At 45.2% G+C, this 18,745-nt stretch overlaps 1 protein-coding gene and 1 long non-coding RNA gene across 3 annotated transcripts in view; one reads left to right on the top strand and one right to left on the bottom strand.

Annotated features, from left to right (window-relative positions):
• LOC100468070 (guanylate cyclase soluble subunit beta-2) overlaps window positions 1-18,745 on the bottom strand; it is a 69,675-nt gene that overhangs the window by 23,459 nt on the left and 27,471 nt on the right. The window contains exons 4-13 of one of the 2 annotated variants that reach the window (XM_034665109.1): window positions 17,838-17,998; window positions 14,206-14,305; window positions 12,928-13,124; window positions 11,819-11,930; window positions 10,491-10,594; window positions 8,742-8,958; window positions 6,901-7,221; window positions 3,832-3,980; window positions 3,149-3,295; window positions 1,102-1,300 (exon numbers count right to left, since the gene is read on the bottom strand). In XM_034665109.1, coding sequence (XP_034521000.1) covers window positions 1,142-1,300; window positions 3,149-3,295; window positions 3,832-3,980; window positions 6,901-7,221; window positions 8,742-8,958; window positions 10,491-10,594; window positions 11,819-11,930; window positions 12,928-13,124; window positions 14,206-14,305; window positions 17,838-17,998 — 1,667 coding nt within the window. In that variant the 3' untranslated portion in view covers window positions 1,102-1,141. Of the gene's footprint in view, window positions 1-1,101; window positions 1,301-3,148; window positions 3,296-3,831; window positions 3,981-6,900; window positions 7,222-8,741; window positions 8,959-10,490; window positions 10,595-11,818; window positions 11,931-12,927; window positions 13,125-14,205; window positions 14,306-17,837; window positions 17,999-18,745 lie in introns of those variants that run through there. The other variant, XM_034665110.1, reaches the window with a different exon arrangement.
• LOC117803089 lies at window positions 3,203-7,739 on the top strand. The gene is made up of 4 exons (XR_004626723.1): window positions 3,203-3,271; window positions 3,378-3,526; window positions 4,046-4,245; window positions 7,614-7,739. It is a non-coding gene; the product is annotated as an uncharacterized LOC117803089 (long non-coding RNA).

Below are 18,745 nucleotides of genomic sequence, written 5' to 3'. Positions count from 1 at the left end.
TCAAACCCAGCTCCTCACGGGCCTTCTCTTTCCCGTTTCCTACTGCTTGAATCTGCCCTTACGCAGTCCTGAGAGTCTGACACCACCATTGTGTCCAATCTCACATTCCCCGGGGGCTCTTCTTCACCTACAGCGAGCACCCTTGCTCCTCGACGGGGCGCACATGGCTCCCACCACTTTCCGCTTGCTGTCTTCCTCTCCAGCAAGCGGAACTGTAGTTCTCTGTTCCTACTCTGTGTCCGTGTTTGGACTGCTGGTTTTTCACTCCCCAAACCTCAGCTGTGGCTGAACCCTACTCTGACCTCCTTGTTCAGACTCAGCTCGCGAATCTCCTCTCCCACAAAGGATGTCTGTACGGGGTTAGGCACCCTCACCTAGGCTCCCAAGTCACATGCTCGAATTACCCAGGCACAAGAGTCCAGTGCTCAAAGCCGGGACTCAGAGCCTAACCCTTGGGTTGTATCCAGGCTCTTTTCCTTCCTCGCCTACCTGGGACCTGAGACAAGTGATTAATCTTTTGGTGCCTGATTTTTTCCTCATCTGTAGCTAAGAATAATAACAGTACGTTTTCACAGAGCTGTTGTAAGCGTAAATGAACTAACACATGTAGAATAACTTAGAATTTGGTTGGCCTCGGTAAGTTCTCAAAAAACCATTAAGTATTATTTTATGCTCATCTTTATCATGGTACTTATCACGCTTTCAAAATAATTATTTGTTGAATATTTCTTTCTTTTTCTACTAGACCACGGGTCAGCACACATTTTTTGTAAAAGACCAGATAGTAAATATTTTCAGCTTTGCCGGCCCGCCACAGCTACTCAACTGTGAAAGCAGCCACAGATAACGAGTAAATCTAAAAGCACGGCTGTGTTCCAATAAAACTTTCTTTACAAAAACAAGCAGCAGGCTGGATTTAGCCTATGACTCTACTTTGCCCATCCTTGCTTTAGATCATAAGCTCCTTGGGAGCAAAACTGTCTTATAGTAGAGGCTCGATAATATTTAATGTCTTCTGTGAGCCAGTGCGGCGTGGAAGACAAACCATGGGTTCCCTTCACTACCCCCATCCCATGGCTGCTAGGCACCTGTGCATTCTGGAAGTAGGGAAAGGCAAAGGAAGGGATGAATACATGGATGGCTACCTGTAGGCGGTGGGGCTGAGGTGCACTTTGTCGGGAAGCCCGTGACTTTCCATCCTAGAGGCTGTGTTCACAGTGTCACCAAACAAACAGTACCGTGGCATCTTGTCTCCCACCACGCCTGCCAAGACCGGTCCCGTGTGGATGCCCACTCTGATCTGCACAGAGAGAACCTCACTGACATGGGACCATTGAGTACTCTTGCTTTTCTTTTTAAATTGAGGTATAACTTACATAAAATAAAAAGACAGATCTTAAGAATTTAGCTCCGTGAGTTTTGACAAGAGCATATAGCCCTGGAGCCACCATCCAAAATATAATACAGCCTGCTTTCATGACCTCGCAGAACTATCTCGTGCCCCTTTCCAGTGACATTCCATCCCTCTCTTCAGGGGTAACCACTTTCTTATTTCTTTTAAGAAAGATGAATTTGCCTGTTCCTACAGGAAAAGGAGTCTGTCAAACACTGAGTAACACTGCCTCGTGCATAGCCTGACCTCAGTACATGTATATTGAAGGCTATATGAATGAAATAATAGAAGGTCTGGAAGAGTACTATCTTATCTCAGCAATCTTAAGAGAGAAATGTTTCAAGTCCTCTGCCCTACTTCCTTAAATAACCCACATGGTATGTTGTTTCTGGTGGATAGTTAATGATGTGCCTAACCATGTCCCTATTCTTATCTGAAACTTGATAACATCTTTTCCTGTTTTCTTCTTGGTAAACCACCATGAGAGCTTCCAGGAATTCATTGTTTAATTTCTTTCTTATTGGTGTAGCATTACTGTCATCTCTGTGGCTATGCCTCTTACACACACACACACACACACACGCACACACCCTATACACACAGTGTATTTACACAACAGTATATTTTTAATTATTTCTTTCTTCAGTGGCTTACATTACGGCCCTTTAACCAGAAACACATATCTCTTTTCTGATCTTCTCTCTTTCCCTCATTCCCTCCCATCTTGATGTTTTTACTGGGGCTTTTTTTCAACAGATGTATCTGTGTTTTCCATGGGTCGAGTATTGCAGATGTGCTCTCCCTGCAACTACTGAAAGCCAGCTTTTGCTCAGAAGGCTGCAGTGGGCACGATAACCAGAACCTTCTGCACTTCTCAGCGTCAGACTCACCATGAGGGTGAGTGGAATGCGTCTTTACAATCTCCTACACAGGGGTTATAATTTAGAAAAATTGTATTCCATCTCACAGTTGTCTGTTTATTTTGAGTTGGCTGGGTAGTTGATCTTGAAGATATGACCACCAGGAACAGAGAAGGGATTAAATTTTAAACCACAGAAACACTGCTCTAAGACATCACAGGGCAGCTAGGATCTGCTGAGCAGACAGAAGAGGACACCTACTTTTCATCCTCCAGATTATCCATCTTTGATAGCGTGAACAAACTTCCATGCTCGCAGGAGTAGACTCCCGTGAGAGAGAGGTGAGCACACGTCTCACTCAGGGCCACACGGTGGGAGGAAAGCTAGTCTAGGTATCTTGCGGCACCCTGGTGTCTAGCCTACTGCCAAAGGCAGTTTCCCACCTCAGCCTGACTCCTCAAGGCTTGTCTAACACACAGTTTCCCTTGGGGTGGGAAGGGGCTGGCTCTTCAGTAAACCTGAACCACTTGTCGAGTTGAATGCTCAAATTACAAAGCCGAAATTATAAAAAAGCTGGCTATCAAGATGGCTGGAGCCCCGCAGACTAAACGGAGAGACGTGCTCAGCACATAGACAAAGAAGCTTGTGGTGAATCCCATGAAAATCCCAAGCTCCAAAGCCTCCTCTGAAATTTAAGAAAAGTTGGGATGATGATATCCTTACTATTAGCTCGAGTCCTTAGAATATGTGCAAGAGAAGACAAGAGTTGGGAGAAATTACCCATTTTAATTGCTGTAACACACCCAGTTACCATCTGAACAGACTAATAAGCAGAATTCTACTGTTTTGTGCAGAAGATGGCTGGTGTTCAGCAAAATACCCAGTTTCTCTCTACCTGGATGGGTTCTCCAGTAATAGGATTCATGACTTCTTTTGCAGAAATTCTCATCCCCAAGGCAAAGTTGGCCACTCTTTGAGCATGGCTTCCAATAGGCACCGGTACGCCCCCCACCACCATGTAAGCATCTCCTATTGTTTCCACCTGTAAGGGGGAGAGGGGCATTCAGAGCGTCTCCTTAATGCATTAAACGCATGACTAAACACTTTTGTCATTTTCTCTGTAGTGACAGAAGGCCCGTATTAAAGCTGGTAGTTACCGGATGAGGCGCATGAGGAAAGGGGTGAGAAGAAAAATGATTCCACAAAAACCACGAGAGCCCAAAGGCCTTTCTGCTTCTGCCAGAAACAAGTTCCGGAGAAGACAAAGCTCCTGGTTAGTGTATGATGCTATGTACCAGACATACATTATTTACATTAGACTTTTTGCTGAATTTAAGGGGTAGAATTATTCTCTGGGGGGACAGTGTGCCCTTCAAAGGCATTTCAGCGCTGAGTATTATAAAAGGATTAAAAACTAAAATTCCTAAAATAGCTCCAATTCCCTTTTAGCTCTCCCTGCTCACCCCACCCCCATCCACACCAAACCGCAGACCAGCGAAGATCAGGGAGGCTGAGAGCGGAGCTCGTGGCCTGGCTGAGCGCGCCGTGGCACACACCCCGCCGTTCGCAAGAACTTACTTTGTAGACCTCATGGACATTGGTCAATCTGTCAAACTTGGAGTACATCGAATTCAGCATCTTCACTATTTGGATAGGGTGGCAGGCAGCACAGATGTTAGTAAATGTCACCACATCGCTGAAAAGAATTGTGCAGGTTTCAAATTCTCCTGCAACATAAACCGGGGTGTCAGTGATAGCCAAGTAAATGGAATAATAATGCTATGAATTCTAGATTCACGTGCTCTCTGGGAACCAAATCGGACTGTGCCTTGGAGAGAAGGAGCCAGAAGCCATTCAGCCAGCAGACCTTCACTGAGTGCCTGCTGTGGGCCAGTCATCATGTGGGGAGAATCACGTAACAGGAAGCAGACAGGACCTGGGCCCTTGAGCTCCCAGGCCAGTGGAGGAGACGTGAGAGTTCTCGAACACCTGGTAAGCTGTGATGAGAGGCACGGCAGGACAGAAATGGGTTGGGTGGGCACTGGCAGACAGAGAAGCCCTTGGCAGGTAGGCTGAGGCAGAGCCTGAAGGACAGGAGAGCCGGGGGCAGGGCTGATAGAGACTGGTCACCATGAGGTGGTGAGTTCCGCTAGCCGTGTGCGGCGAGAAGACTCCCATCTCCTCGGCACGTCTTCCCAGCTCATCAAGCTGCTTCCAGTCCTGCTAATTTCTGTATAACAGCTAGATGATCTGTTTAAGTCAGACCCCCAACTCCTCTTCCTCACATCCATGACTTCCATCACAATGAGACGAAAACAGAAAATGCTTACCGTGGCCAATAAGGGGCCCCCCTCTGTCCCTGCCACCTCTCTGACCTCACGTCTCCATGCTCTCTCTCTGGCCTTCTCCACTCCCGCCACACTGGCCTCCCTGGGGTTTCTGAAGTGCCTCCTGCGTAGGGCCTTTGCACCTGCTGCTTCCTGTGCCTGACCCCTCTTTTCTCAAATATCCAAGCGGCTCTGTCTCACATCTCACATGTAACCACCTCAATGAGAACTTCCTTTACCACTCTATCTAAAATAACTGTGCTGAGACTCTATCCTTTTAGCCTTCCTGCTGCCCCCAAGCCCGCATGCTTTACATGACCTATTTTATATGGAATTATTTGCTTATTGCCTGTCTTCCCCATTGGACTATAAGCTCCATGAGATGAGAGACCGGTTGTCTCTGCAGTATCCCCAGGGCCCAGAGCAGGGCCTGGCACATAGTAGATGCTCAGTAAATATTTGTTGGATGACTCAATGAATATATTCTGAATGTGCTTTCTGTTTTATTTATACCTCTGGTAATAATCTCCCATTCATGTAACTTCCTCTTCCCTTGGGCTTCTGGCCTACCATTCTCTCTTCATAGTCTTCCTACCTTTCTGATCTTGTTTTATACGTTCCCTGGGTTTTCTTCCTTCTTAAACAATAGGCATTCCCTAAGCTTCGATACTGGACCCTCTTCCCTTCTCACTCATGCCCCCAGATGACCTTATTTATAATTCATACCGTCTGTGATTAACCACCACCCGGCACAGCCGTAGTTCCTAGAACGACAGCTTACCCTGGAAATTCCCATGGAGCTCTCCCTACATTTCCTGCCTCCTGGTCATGCCACATGCAGTATCCTGCAGGCACTTTAAACTCAGTGGTTCTGATAAAACTGACCTTACCATCCCCCCCTCAAACCTGCTCTTCTTTCTGGTTCTGCCTTAAAATAAAGTACCACGTGTTTCTATACTGGAAACTTCACACTAAACACTGACTCCTGTCTCTTCCACTCCCTGTCTTCTTGGTCATGAAAATCCTGCTGATTCCTACATGTGGGGTCTTAATTCAGGCCTTTACCATCGCTCACCTGCCCTGTGATGGGCTTTCTGTCTGCCTCCCTCGCGCGCAGTCACTAAACCGCAGCCAGAATCATATTCATCAAACTAATCGTGAAACTTTCCTTGTAAGAGAAAGAAACCTCAGGGAATCCTCCCCCGAGCCTCACCCTATGTGTCCAGCCTCACCTGGCACGACTCTGCCATGGACCCCCACGTTCTAGGCACTGTCCCCGCAGATTGAGCTGATCTTCCGCTGCCTCACCTTGGCTCCTGTCAGGCCATTCTCCTGCAATGTCTTCTCCTTCTTCTTCTTTTTTTTTTTTTTTTCTGAACTAAAGTCTCAAGGTTTAACTCAAGTGCCATACACTTTATATAAAGCCTCATAGCCCCTGACCCAGTGTCTTTCTCTCTGACTTCTACTTATTATTAACTTCCCTAGCATCGTGTTTCCACAGCTTTGTGATGGACAAAGTATGAATTCTGGAGTTAGATGCACTTCTGATTGATTTTTAGCCCATTTACTCATAAACTGGGGTGAATGTAAATTTACACAGCTATTTGGGATAATAACACCTTGAAATGTTCAGAAAATTCAATGAAGTGGCCTATATAAAAATGTCTAATCCAGATCCTGGCACAATCATGGCTCCTTCATGCACGTGAGTTTCCTTTCCTTTGGCTACCCTCACCCCCGTGAATATATCCTGTATATATCTGTCAAACCCACGAGACTATGATCTCCTTTGGGTCCTCAAGACCTGCTGCACGCTGGCATTGATTGGCTTCACCACGTGTGTCTGGGGTGAACACACACCCATGACAAAGGAAAGTGAGTTCAGAGTAAACACGGCATCCTTTCCTCCAGAAACAGCTGGCTCTCCCACAGTGGTCCTTAGAGGCACCCCACGATTTAGTTAATACACAGAGTGTGTTATTTCCAGTTCGAGTAACGAACTCTATTCATGGTCCCTGACAGAGAGGCCAGTCTCAGGCCACACTTTCGGGTCTTGGAGAATGTGATACAGGTGGGTGTAGTTGGCAGGCATTTGTATTTAATCCATATTTCACTCTTGTATTCTTTCTGTTGTTCCTAATGCTGGGAGGAGAACACTGAGGACACACAGCTTATGTAACCAGCCCAGGGTCATGTCGCTAACAAGTGATGGAGCCAGAATCCAAACCTAGATCTGTCTGGTTTCCAAGCCTGTGCCCTACCCGCTGAGGCTCACTGCCTCTTGCCCAGAGGTCCCCACGAAGAGAAGGGAACGCTCTACCTGCAGCGACCTTTTTGCCCTCCTTCAGCTGGTTGGCCACATGCTCGGGCAGCATGGCATAAAGCAGGGTCTCTGTTTTCTTCTTTTCTATGGCCAAGTGCTTGGAGAGGACCCGCAGCTCCTCCTTCTTCCTCTCCAGCTGGTTGGACAGCTCGATCTCCGCCAGTCGCTGCTGGTTCAGGAGGATGAGATCCCTGGTGGTGTCATGGGGGGCGATGTCAGACAGGTGCATCTTGCGCTCTTCCAGCTCCTGCAGGCTGCGGAGCTTCGGGGAGCACATGTATATCATGCAGCCCACGGACTCCATCCAGATCATCTGGCCTTCCCGTCACGGAGAGAAGTGCGACAACACAGCACGTCACCAATGGGCCATACAGCTCACCAGATCGTCGCCCACACAATATGCCCTTTAATCCCCTGCACGGTCTTACACCTGCCCTTTCAGCCACATTTCTTGAGCGCTCTGTCTATACTTCCTGTCTCCACCTACTCACCCTCCCTGCCTCACAGAGCCTTTATTGACTCGGAGGTGGCAGGTGCATGACTTCCAAACCACTGGCTCCAACAGGAGTCTGTCTCTCCCCTTCCTGAGCCCTCCTACTGTTGGGTGGTGTTATGCAGAGACCCCCCTCCCTGAAACCTCACTTCCAGAAATTTCCCTGACACTGCTTTCTCTCTGAGATTCCCCTGACTTCTTTCAATTTTTCCTTCAGGTTTTTTTTTTCTTAGTCCTTCAATGCTGGTGCTCCCCAGGGTTCTGTCTTGGTATTCTCCCGCAAGGCCATCCTACATCATGCCGACAATGAGTCTGAATTTCCAAAGAAACCCTGCTTCTTGGACTCAAGGTACATATTTCCTTAAAAATATGTTATTATTTTATTAAAAAAGAAGTACGCATGCATTGCGGAGAATGAAAATAGTTGAAGAAAATAATAAAAGTCAACCATAATCACACCACTCAGATAATTACTAAAAACTGGGGTTATCTGCCATCTTCTTTTTGTAATCTGAATTTTTCTCTTAAAATGTATATAAATCTATATAAATAGCATAAATCTAGATAAGCAGCATACTTTTTTGCTGGCTACATTGATTTTACCCTATTGTATGTAAGCATTGATTATATTGTTATAAATAACATGGCAATGGCCAAGCTTAAGGTAAGTCAATGTGTATAATCATGGCTATTTTGTTAAGGATATAATCTTGGAAATGGAATTACTGAGACAAAGAATATGCTCATTTTTAACGTTTTTTATGCATATTGTTAAAATGCCCTCTAAAATGATTGTGACAGATTCTACTCCCAACAACAATGATGTTTTCAATTACTCATCAATATTTACACATGGTTGTCTGCAACCGAACTCACCTTTAGTCCCCTCTGGGGATCTGTTCATTCCCTCGCACGTGTACCTAGCCCCTGCTATGAGCCCAGCACACCATTCCAGGCACTGAGGTGACAGCAGTGACTCAAAAACTGGCCAAGTCCCTTCCCCCAAGGAGTTCACATCATGTCTTTTCTCAGCTAATTACACCTTTATCACCCAGTTACCCTAGCAAAAAAAACTAATCATTCTCCTCAATATTCCTTCTCTTTCGCAACCCCTACATCCAATCGCCAACTTCTGCCTTCATTCTGTCTGCATCCATTCCTCAGTGGTCACCCCAGCACCACCATCTGGGTGTACTCTGGGCTTTAAAGCTTCTCACCCACTCTCCAGGGGCAGCATCCCACCTTCTACCCAACTTTTTTGAGAAAACTGGAAAGCTCCGCCTGGTCCCTTTCTGAGCCACAGCCCAAATGGCAGAGAGTGATGGGGAAGGGGTGAGTTCCTTACCTCGAAGTTTGAGTGCGGGCTGACTTTTCCATGCCTCAGGCATCCTTTCTCTTCGCGCCTTCAGGACAAATTGGCTGTTGATAAATTTGCAGATGCTGAAAATGTTGAAGGTAACTTGGGGATGAATGATGGAGAAATACTCATCTAATCGAATCTTCTGGGTTTGGAGTCCTGGGACATACTTCTGAATATTCACTCCAGCTTGCTTGACCCTCAGCTACCCACAGAAGACAGATGTAAGACCAGGACACAGAAAGCAAACTGCACCATACACTCTCCCCTGGAAATACCTGCATGCTCTGTGACTCACTAAGGGGGAGAAGGGGTCGGTGATGGAAAAGACACTGTAGAAATAATAAATATTATTTTAAAAATAAAATCTGCAGCTAATCTCTAAAAGAGAAAAGGATAGTATGCAGTTCTCAAAAGCATATCTCTGACTAGCAAGAAACAGAGTTTAAAAGTGTCAATTGAGCTAACAGTTCTTCTCTAACTCTGTGGGATTTCTCAGTCTCTGTCTCTTTCTCTCTCTCTCTCTCTCTCTGACTCTCTCCCCCTTCCCTCCCTTTAGAATTAATTAATAAAGAAACTAGCAAATTCTGTAGCTTAGATCTGACACCCAGGCCTGGGTGAAGGAGTCCGTCACAGAGATGAGGAGACAGCTTTCCCTGCTATCTCCAGAGAACACACAGAAGGTAGAAGCCCAATGAGTATCCTGTACGTAAAATGTCCAATGTCTGTACAAGCTGCCCCAGGATGCTTAACGTCACTAACTGTGGGCTGTCTGTTAGGCTACAGAAATCAACTTAAGATTATAGTATACCTATCATTAAATTTTCTGTTATTCTATGCCCCAAACTTAAAAAGAAAAAGGAGTTTTCAAATACATCAGAATTTAAAACATTAATGGTAGCAATAATAATATCCTCTGGTACCAGGGAAATGCCAAAGTACATTGCTTTAGAATTCCCTACTTGTTTCTTATAGGAGTGTTTGATTTCCCCAATTAGATCAATTTTTTTGCAAGCAGAGATGCCCCTCAAATGAGTAAATGTCATAGAACCCTTCTCCAGCAGTCAACTGCCAGGTGACAGTTCAAACATGTCTCTGCATTTAGAGAAATATCAGAGGAAATCTCAATTACCTGAAGTCATTTTAACTGATATTTTTGACCAAATTTATTTTCCCTAATTGCTTTTTAAATAAGCTCATAATCAATTCAATTGACATAGTATCATCCAAGGAAATCGATAATGACCAAACGTTTTCCATTAATGGTCCTTCTCACAACTCCCACAAAACAGTGGCATGAGTTGGCACAGACCTCACCCCTGCTTTCAAGATGCAGAAGGAGAAGCTTGGTGGGATTGAGACATCCACGGTGGCCACAAGGACAGCAAGGAGTCACATCTAAAATTTCACTCTGTCATTACTGACTGTGTTCTTCCATCTCTTGGTGTCATGAACTTTGGTGTCTTCTCTAATCACAAACCTTCCCATCCACTCCCTAGTCTAGACCCCTTGGTGCGCCACCCCACCCATATGTATGAAGAAGATCCTGCATTCTGGTTTCTGGAGGATGCCCAAATGAAAAAGAAGTCAATGGTCATGCCAGGCTAAATCCTAGTCTCGCAAACCCTGGGGACCCCTCAGGGACTTGGAAGTCCCCACCAGCCATGAAAAACTATACAACATACTCCCTTCCCACTTTATCCCTCATCCAAGCCACAGAGGGAAAGGGCCTCTTACTGATTCATCAAACACAATGTGAAAAGGAAAAGCATTGCAGAACGTCTTCTGTTCAATCCAGAGCCGCTCGGGATAAACTGGCACAAAGGTGTTCACGAGATGCCCTGGATGTAGAGAAGGAGAGTTCTGTTCGCAGGCAGCTCACACCACCAACCTGGCACAGAGCAGAGCTCGGGATAGTGTCTTAAATGTTTCATGGGCAAAGAGCAGTCCCCACTCTCTATCACAGGCTCCCTCAGCGTCTCCAGATGGCCACAGCAATTCTTCCAAATTAAAACAAACAGAAAACTTGCTACTGGGTTGAGAAGCCTCCCCCCCTTACCCCTTGCCAAGTTTCTGCCCACCGCTGAAGAGTTTCTGGGCCAATTGAGTATGTCTCGCCATGAAAACAGAGCCGGCATTGAAACAGTGACAGCCAGACAATGAGCTAGCAGAGCAGAGCGTGTGTGCCCGGCCCAGCGTCAGGGACATTTGCCATGGAGCTTTTTAGACTGACAGTTTTGGGTGGCACATGAAAATTTAACCAACAGCCCTATTTGGCAGGGGGTAGAGATTCGAAATGGAGCCTTTTTGATATGAAAATCTCCCAGACAAAGGATGTCAATTGCGTGTTTGACTCACTTGCCATGGCTTGAGGGACTCAAAATGCAGCCTTTTGAGCCCAGCAGACCTCCTCCCAGATGCATGTCACCATGACCCGTGGGGCATGATGGGGAGGGCTCTAGCTCCGGGCTCCCAGTGGGGAGGGGCTCTCATTCTGGCTCAGTCATTAGTGCTGAACAGGAGACGGGCTCAGTGTCAATGAGGGCACCTTCAGAGCCTGATGCCTTCATTTTTCACGCGGGAGATGGAGGACCCCGGTCAGGGCCATACAGCTCCTCAGGACAGAGCCAGAAATGTGCTTTCTTGGCTCCTGATCCAGTGTCCTTTGCACTACTGGACACCATGGTTATTAACTGCAGACTTCTAGGCCAGAAATGCATCCTGGTCCCGATGGCCTGAGAAGCTACAGAAAACTCATTGTTCTTGAAAATGTGTCATACTCATCCTCCTTCCTTTCAACACAGTCACCAACTGGGACTGATGCCCATCCTCTCTCCAGTGGCTTTCCCTGATGACTGGGGAGACCAGTCTCTGTGTCACCCAGCACAAAGGAAAGGGGTGAAGAAAGGCAAATTAGAGTCTGATGTTTTAAAGTTAAAAATCATGCCTGCCAAAGCCAAGCTCTACAGAAATCAGTGACATCATAATCATAGAAGACTCTGCCCATTCGTGTAAACCAAGCAATTACTCTGTTCTGAGAGCCAAGGTCAGGACTGCCCACTTACCTTTTCCAAACATGACTATACTTCTCACAATTTCCCAGTGCGATTTCTTCACAGGACAAACAGAGACACTCAAATATTTCTCTTTCATCCTAAGGAAAGCTGCCTCCAGGGCCTGCAGATGGCAGGGAGAGAAGCATGTGTGTCTGGTCAAGTGACTGGTCAGGTGACTGGAGAGGCACAAGCCTCCTTTGCTGTAATTGGGACCAGAGGAACAGCAAGGCCTTGTAGGGTCAATTTTAGCAAGACTTTGTTATCCCCAAGATTTTTATCTAGGCAATCCTCATGTTGTTTCTCTGCCAAAGGCAGCAAGGACTTTTTACAAATCTCAAGATAGGGCTGGCAGAAAAACTCCACATAAACATCTTCTCTTCTTGTGGTTGAAGATTCTGTAGCGAACAGATTCTGAGGGGGCTGTGAATGCTCTAAGATATAAACACTGTGTGCTCCAGGAATCACAGAATTATCTGGGTGTTTGTATAAGCTGTGTGGGTGCAGAGAGCTGTGTACCTAATACACGTGGGACCTAAGTAGACAGTGTGCACTCCACAAGTTGCAATGGAGGCAGCCAATCACAGGATCAGGAATCCACTCCACACTCGTAACTGGCCCCATCTATAGAGGTGGGAGCTAAGGACTTGAAAGGTCACTTCATTTTAGAAGGATTGCAAAATAAGCCACCAAATCTGCATGTCTGGCCTTCATGTTGGTGTTTTTAGAGGTGAAAATGTTCCAGGCTAAAGTTCATCCCTGAAAACTTCCCAATGTTTATCCAAGTTTTCTTAACCCAGCAGTTCTCAACCAGGAGTGATTCTGTCCCTACCCCTGCCCTGGAGACACTTCACGATCCCTGGAGACATTTTCGATTGCCATCACTGAGGAGTCGGGGAGCAGGGTGCTGCTTGCATCTAGTAAACTAGGAATGCTGCCTAACATGCACAAGACAGCCCGTCATAACAAGGAATTATCTGGCCCCAAATATCAATAGTGTTAAGATTGAGAAACTCTGCCTTAAAGAGCCCATTTGGTTCTGCCCTTTGCATAGATTGTTCTGTGACTGGGAGCTCCACTAGGAGGGTCTGTGCTTTCTGAAGACATAGCAAACCCAGTACCTCTTGGTCTCTCTGGATGTCCTGATTGTCTTGTAACCTGTTTGGTTTGGCCCTTCTCATCTGTCTGTGAGACTTCTGCACAACCAGAAACACAACATGCTCCTTCTTTCCTGTCCTCTCCTCTTCCTTACTCATGTCGAGGATATCCATGGTCACATCAGTGTCAAAGAAGTCTTTGGCCACAGACTCAATGATACCTACAGCAGAAGGACATTGTATGGTGAGGGTTGGCAAGAGGCAATTTTGTCAGCAAAAGTTATAAAATAATCAAGTTATAGGACTTCAGAGGGATATCCCAGAATTCACTAAGCCCAGGCCTTGCCTCAAGACAGGCAGCAGATGATAGATTAATAAAATTAAAAATAAAATAACTTCTAGGTAGAGGTTTAAGATATATGTGGCTGGAATGAAACATGAGAGACTATGGACTATGAGAAACAAACTGAGGGCTTCAGAGCGGAAGGGGGTGGGGGAATGGGATAGACCGGTGATGGGTTGTAAGGAGGGCACGTATTGCATGGTGCACTGGGTGTTATACACAACTAATGAAGCATCGAACTTTGCATCGGAATCCGAGGATGTACTGTATGGTGACTAACATAATATAATAAAAAAAAATCATTAAAAAAAAAAGATATATGTGGCTGGATACCAAATATAGCCCTGCCACTCTAATTTCTAGTTCAGCATCTATTCATTTTTTGTTTATTTCAGGAAGGCATTTAACTCACTAAACAAACTCTAGAAGTAAAGTAAACAAAATTTAGTTGTAAAAGCATTAAGGATCATGTTTTGCAAAGAGGTGCTCTGGAAATCGATCCCAGGGTTATAATACAAGCATGGGAAAGTCATGCAGGAAGATGTTCACTACAACAGTAGCAGAAGAGTCACAGCAACTAAAAATTCAACAACAGGGGACTCGTTAATTACAATATGGAATATCATCACTCAGCCATTGAAAATAGGTTTCAAAGACCACGTGAAAACATGGAAGGATGCTTTCTCCATAATGCTGAATACACAAAGAAAGGCTGATACGAAATAATATATGCAGACGTAAATACTCACATGGTTTAAAATGTTGAAATAAAAATGGAAATTATTCCTTCCTTGGCACTTTGGGAACTTACTTTAATGGCCCAAAGACTTTGGGAGTAATGATCAAGATGGCAAAGATTATGGAAGAGCTGGGCTGGCTAGTAGCCATCCCGGAGAATTTGTGGGGAGACCACCTCCAGACACCTCATAACCGTGCTACGGGTTAAGCTATTCTCATACCTGGTACGATGTGGCACAGACCGCTCCTATCAGAGTAGTAATGGAGAAGCGTTTTCTCATCTGCTCCTTTCTCCACACGGAACGATGGTGCGTTCATCTCCTAATCAAAAGACATGACATGTTTCTCCCAGTGAACACAAGTAGTTTAAATTATGCTTTTGAGGCTTTGTGCAACAACAGTACTTACCCATTACAGCACTGAAAACTATATTTCCAGCCCGTCTCCAATCACACAAAATCCACCATGGTTTTGGCCCCTATATATCAGGAATTTGATATTATCCCTAATTCCCTAACACACTCTATATGGCAAGTATTATCTCCCTTTTAAAAAGGAAGAAGCAGGCTCAGTGGTGTCAAGGCTAAAGTAAGGGTGGAACAGTGTTTGGACCCCAGTGAGCCTTCCTACCACGTGTGCTGCTTCTACCCCCACTCCAAGGCGGGGCCAGCTGCTTGGCCTGTGATCAAGTGATGGACGTCTTCACCCTCAGAAAGATCAGGAGCTCAGAGCAATTTGGAGAAGAGTTCATTTCTTGTCCTGGAAGTAAAATGCTGTCTGCGAAGTAACATTGCACATTTGGAAAATCAAGATACGTCAAAAGAAATCATCTTTCTCTGGGAACAAATGTTGACATTCAAGTATGCACCATCTCATGGTAGATGGATGTCAAGAAATAAGGATGAAGACTGCCTGGGGGAGTCCCTGAGAGAAACCACCTCTCCCCCTTCCCCACCGTGATTAGTAGGCAGCTCAGTGTTCAGGCTTACGGCTTGTGGTCTGAGTGAGGGAAGAGATTTAGTGAGGTGGGTTCCTACCAAGATCCTTGCTTTCTTCTATGGCGGGAAGGTTTCTAGTTAAAATGAGTTTCTTTAAGGGGAAAAAAAAAATATATATATATATATATATATATACACACACACACACCAGAATCCAGAAGGGCTAAAATGAAAATTCACACCCTCTTGCTTCCACCTCCACCCTCACTCCTCACCCCCAGCCTAAGCCACTTCCCAAAGACACTTCTCAAGATCTGTGCTTTTAATTCTTCTGGTCAGTCTATCCAACTCTCTAAATAGTAAGATTATACTTTTATTTCTTGATTAAAATAGGGTTTTATGAAAGTAGAGAATCAGGGCAAAGGGAAAATAATGGGAAACAGACCAGATCATGGTCTTTGGGAGACAGGCATACATGGGGTTACGTCCTGGCTCAGCCACCACGACTGGCAACTTGGGGTGATTATTTAACCTTTCTGGACCTGTTTTCTCATCTATATCATGAGAAAAAATAAGAATACCTAATCTTAGGGGTGTAAGGAGAATAATTCAATGTTTATAGATTGCTTAGCCCAACATCTGCCTTGTAATTAGCATCTAATGAAAGTTAGGTAAAGAAACAAGATAAAAGGCACAGCTATAATCAGAAATGTATGCCTTAAGGCATTGACAGATTACTAGAGGCAGACATAAAGAAAAGCGAGGATTTTCTTATTTTACTTTTGCTGGAGAGACACTCTATAATGTTCTGCCCAGTATAAAGCTCTATAGCTATCAGGTATCACTGTGTGTATCTTATTACAGCTTGCATAGTATAACATTTATATATTTTATTCACCTCATCATGTGCAAAATATCCTCACACCCTGAGAAGTTCTATTCTTTTTTTTAAGATTTTATTTATTTATTTTGAGAGAGAGAGAGAAATTGGGGGAAGGGGCACAGGGAGAGGGAAAGAGAGAATCTCAAGCAGACGCCCCCTTGAGCACAGAACCTGATGCAGGGCTCAACCTCACAACCCCGAGATCATGACCTGAGCCAAAATCAAGAGTCAGACATTTAATCGACTGAGCCACCCAGGCGCCCCCGAGTTCTATTCTTTACATTGGTTTTGGCATATGAAGGAGTGACAGATGACTACCGCAGAGGAAAGGTAGTGGGAGTTGGGTACACAAACAATGAGCTGGGACTTCACACCCTCAATCCCATTCACCCTTATTCATTACAGTGGCAGTAATATGGTGATATAGAGCGATAATATGGTGATATAGAGCTACAGAGCGTCAGTGATATAGTATCTGGAGCATAAAAGATACTACTTTTCTTTTTTTGGTTTAATGAATGAATGGGAGAACATTTACATCCTCCAGAACTGTGACTTGAAGTATTAGCCAAATTTTCAGATGAAAGATGCTATATTAAAAAATCTTATAGGAGATTATTAAAGGGGCCCAACTGTATTTCTTTGTATCCTAATTGCAGTACTTTAGCCAAGAAATTTTAAAGGAAGTTGCCATATGAATTACAGTCATTTTTAAACCTGCCATATTGAACAGAGAACAGGGAAAAGAAGGGAGTTATTATTATTTATGAAATGCCTTTTCTAGACTGATCATGATGCTGGGGATTTCCACATCGATCTCTTGTAACACACACAATAATATGAGATAGGATTTTTTTTCCTATTTATTCCTTTTTGTCTCTGTGTTTGCCCAACTCCTAAACAAAGGGCTTGGCACCAAGTAGATGCTCAATACATATTTATTAAATGAATAAGTGAAAAACTGGAAGTCCAGAGAGGGCGCCACACAGCTAGTAAGCCGGCCAGACAGCGTGTAGGCCCATCTGACCCCATAGCCAGGGCTCTTTCTGTTCCCTCTGTCCTTGAGTAGTTCACATGATCATGACAGGACAGACAAACCTACTCATCCTACCTGAAGTCAGTTAAGGTTTCCAAGCTTCTTATCCTTAGGTGAAAAACAGAAAATTATCATTTTCCCATGAAACATGCATAAGGGTGCATTGCCGTTGAGCAGGCCCCTAAGCATATATGAATATGTTCCCACTTTATCCTCATGACAACGGCCCAAGGGCGGTTATGAGCATTAAATATAAAAATAGGGAAGAAAGAACTTCATAAACTACAAAGAGTCCTAAAAATAAATATAAACAATTTTATATAAAATAAACTGTTATCAAAAAATGGGTAAGTGCCATTTTGCCTTTTTAATGAAGCATTTCCTTTTCTAAAAAAGAAAAGGAAGTCTAGGCTTTTGAATTTCCAATGATGCCTCCAAGCAAGGAAACCAAGGAAAGAACTCCAGGAGGATATATCCCAATAGTATTGGGAAATTGGGTTCTTAACACCTCAGGGGGTCACCGGCGGGTTACTCGGTGTGGGATGATTTCCGACTCTGGCTCTCGGCCCTGTCAAGTCCTTTCTTCTGATACGTGAAGAGATGAATGTGGCTGCAGAAGCTATTTATCAGCTCCATCCAGGCCAGGAAACCCGAGGAGCGAATTTGCAAACCCACTGAAACCTGCTTGTTTCCCAGCCTTGGTTCCCTCTGTGATCAATCTTCCAGATTCATTCCAAAGCCACACCAGCGACTATCGGAATAGACCATCCTCTGTCACAAAGCCGACCTCTTCAGCTTGTCCTTCCTGGACTGTGGCCGGCCCGCCCATAAAAGTGGCTACAGGCGTTCCTTGTCCATTCCTTGCCTCAGAGAAGCCCTGACACCGCGTACCAAGGATTCCCCCCGGCCCCTGCACCTGTGCCCCTCTTGGGGGAGGGAGGCCCCAGGCATTTGCTTCCCCTCAGAGCCACCAAGACCGGCCTCAGACGGCCTTACCTGATAGGATAGTGCGAGGTAACTGTGGAGGGCGTCCAGGTTTTCAATAAACTCCGTGAGGTTTCCCCCCAGTGTCCGTAACATCCTGTCATAGCCAGACATCTTACAGAATTTAAAGAAGTATTCTCCAAAGAGTTTCAGAAAGGCTTCCATGGACACACCTGTGGAACACGAAGCACACCCCAAATAAAAGCACCTGCAAAGTGTGCGTTCTCACTCGGGTGGTCTTCCCTGATCTCCAAAGAGTTCAAATCCTGCCTGTGTGATACGTTACTGAGCGGCTCCCAAAGCTTTCACTTTCCTCATCAGTAAAAAGCCAACAATAACATCTCTGGCATGGCGCGTGGAGGCCAGGGCAGCCCTGGCCGCTGAATGTGAATTTCTCCTAACCCCACCCCAATCTTTTCTGTGGTCCCCACAGTGTAAAGTCCTGTACGGTGCAGAAGGGGAGGGGAAGCTGTCGTATCCCTATGCTGGCTGAATCTGGCGCCCAGACGAGGTTCACTCTGGGCAGGGCAGTGTATGGCCCTCTAATCTCCCCTCCCACCTCTAGACGTCTTTAAATACAATGGCCTTTAAATGAAATAAAAAGCTATCTCTGAGAAAGAACTAGTACCGCAACTAAGAAGCAACACTGACAAACTTGGTGATGCCACATGCTTGCAAGGACTTCCCCTTTTCCTCTCATCCTCTCCCCGTCCGGGTTTCCCTGTGGGGCGTACTTTGCACGTCGCATCCTCCATAAAGATTTCTCTGAATATCCCACGTCACATTGAGTACTCTTCCTAAGTGCTGTGTTTTCTTTTCTTTCCAACTGTGTGATAATTCTGAGGGGCCGTGACTTCATTCTACACATTTTCTGTGCTAGACACAAAGTAGGTGCTTGATAAATACCCAGGGGTGGATTT

This window comes from Ailuropoda melanoleuca, chromosome 7 (genome assembly GCF_002007445.2).
Source record: "Ailuropoda melanoleuca isolate Jingjing chromosome 7, ASM200744v2, whole genome shotgun sequence".
Lineage (NCBI taxonomy): Eukaryota > Metazoa > Chordata > Mammalia > Carnivora > Ursidae > Ailuropoda > Ailuropoda melanoleuca.
This window is presented reverse-complemented; position numbering and strand designations above follow the sequence as displayed.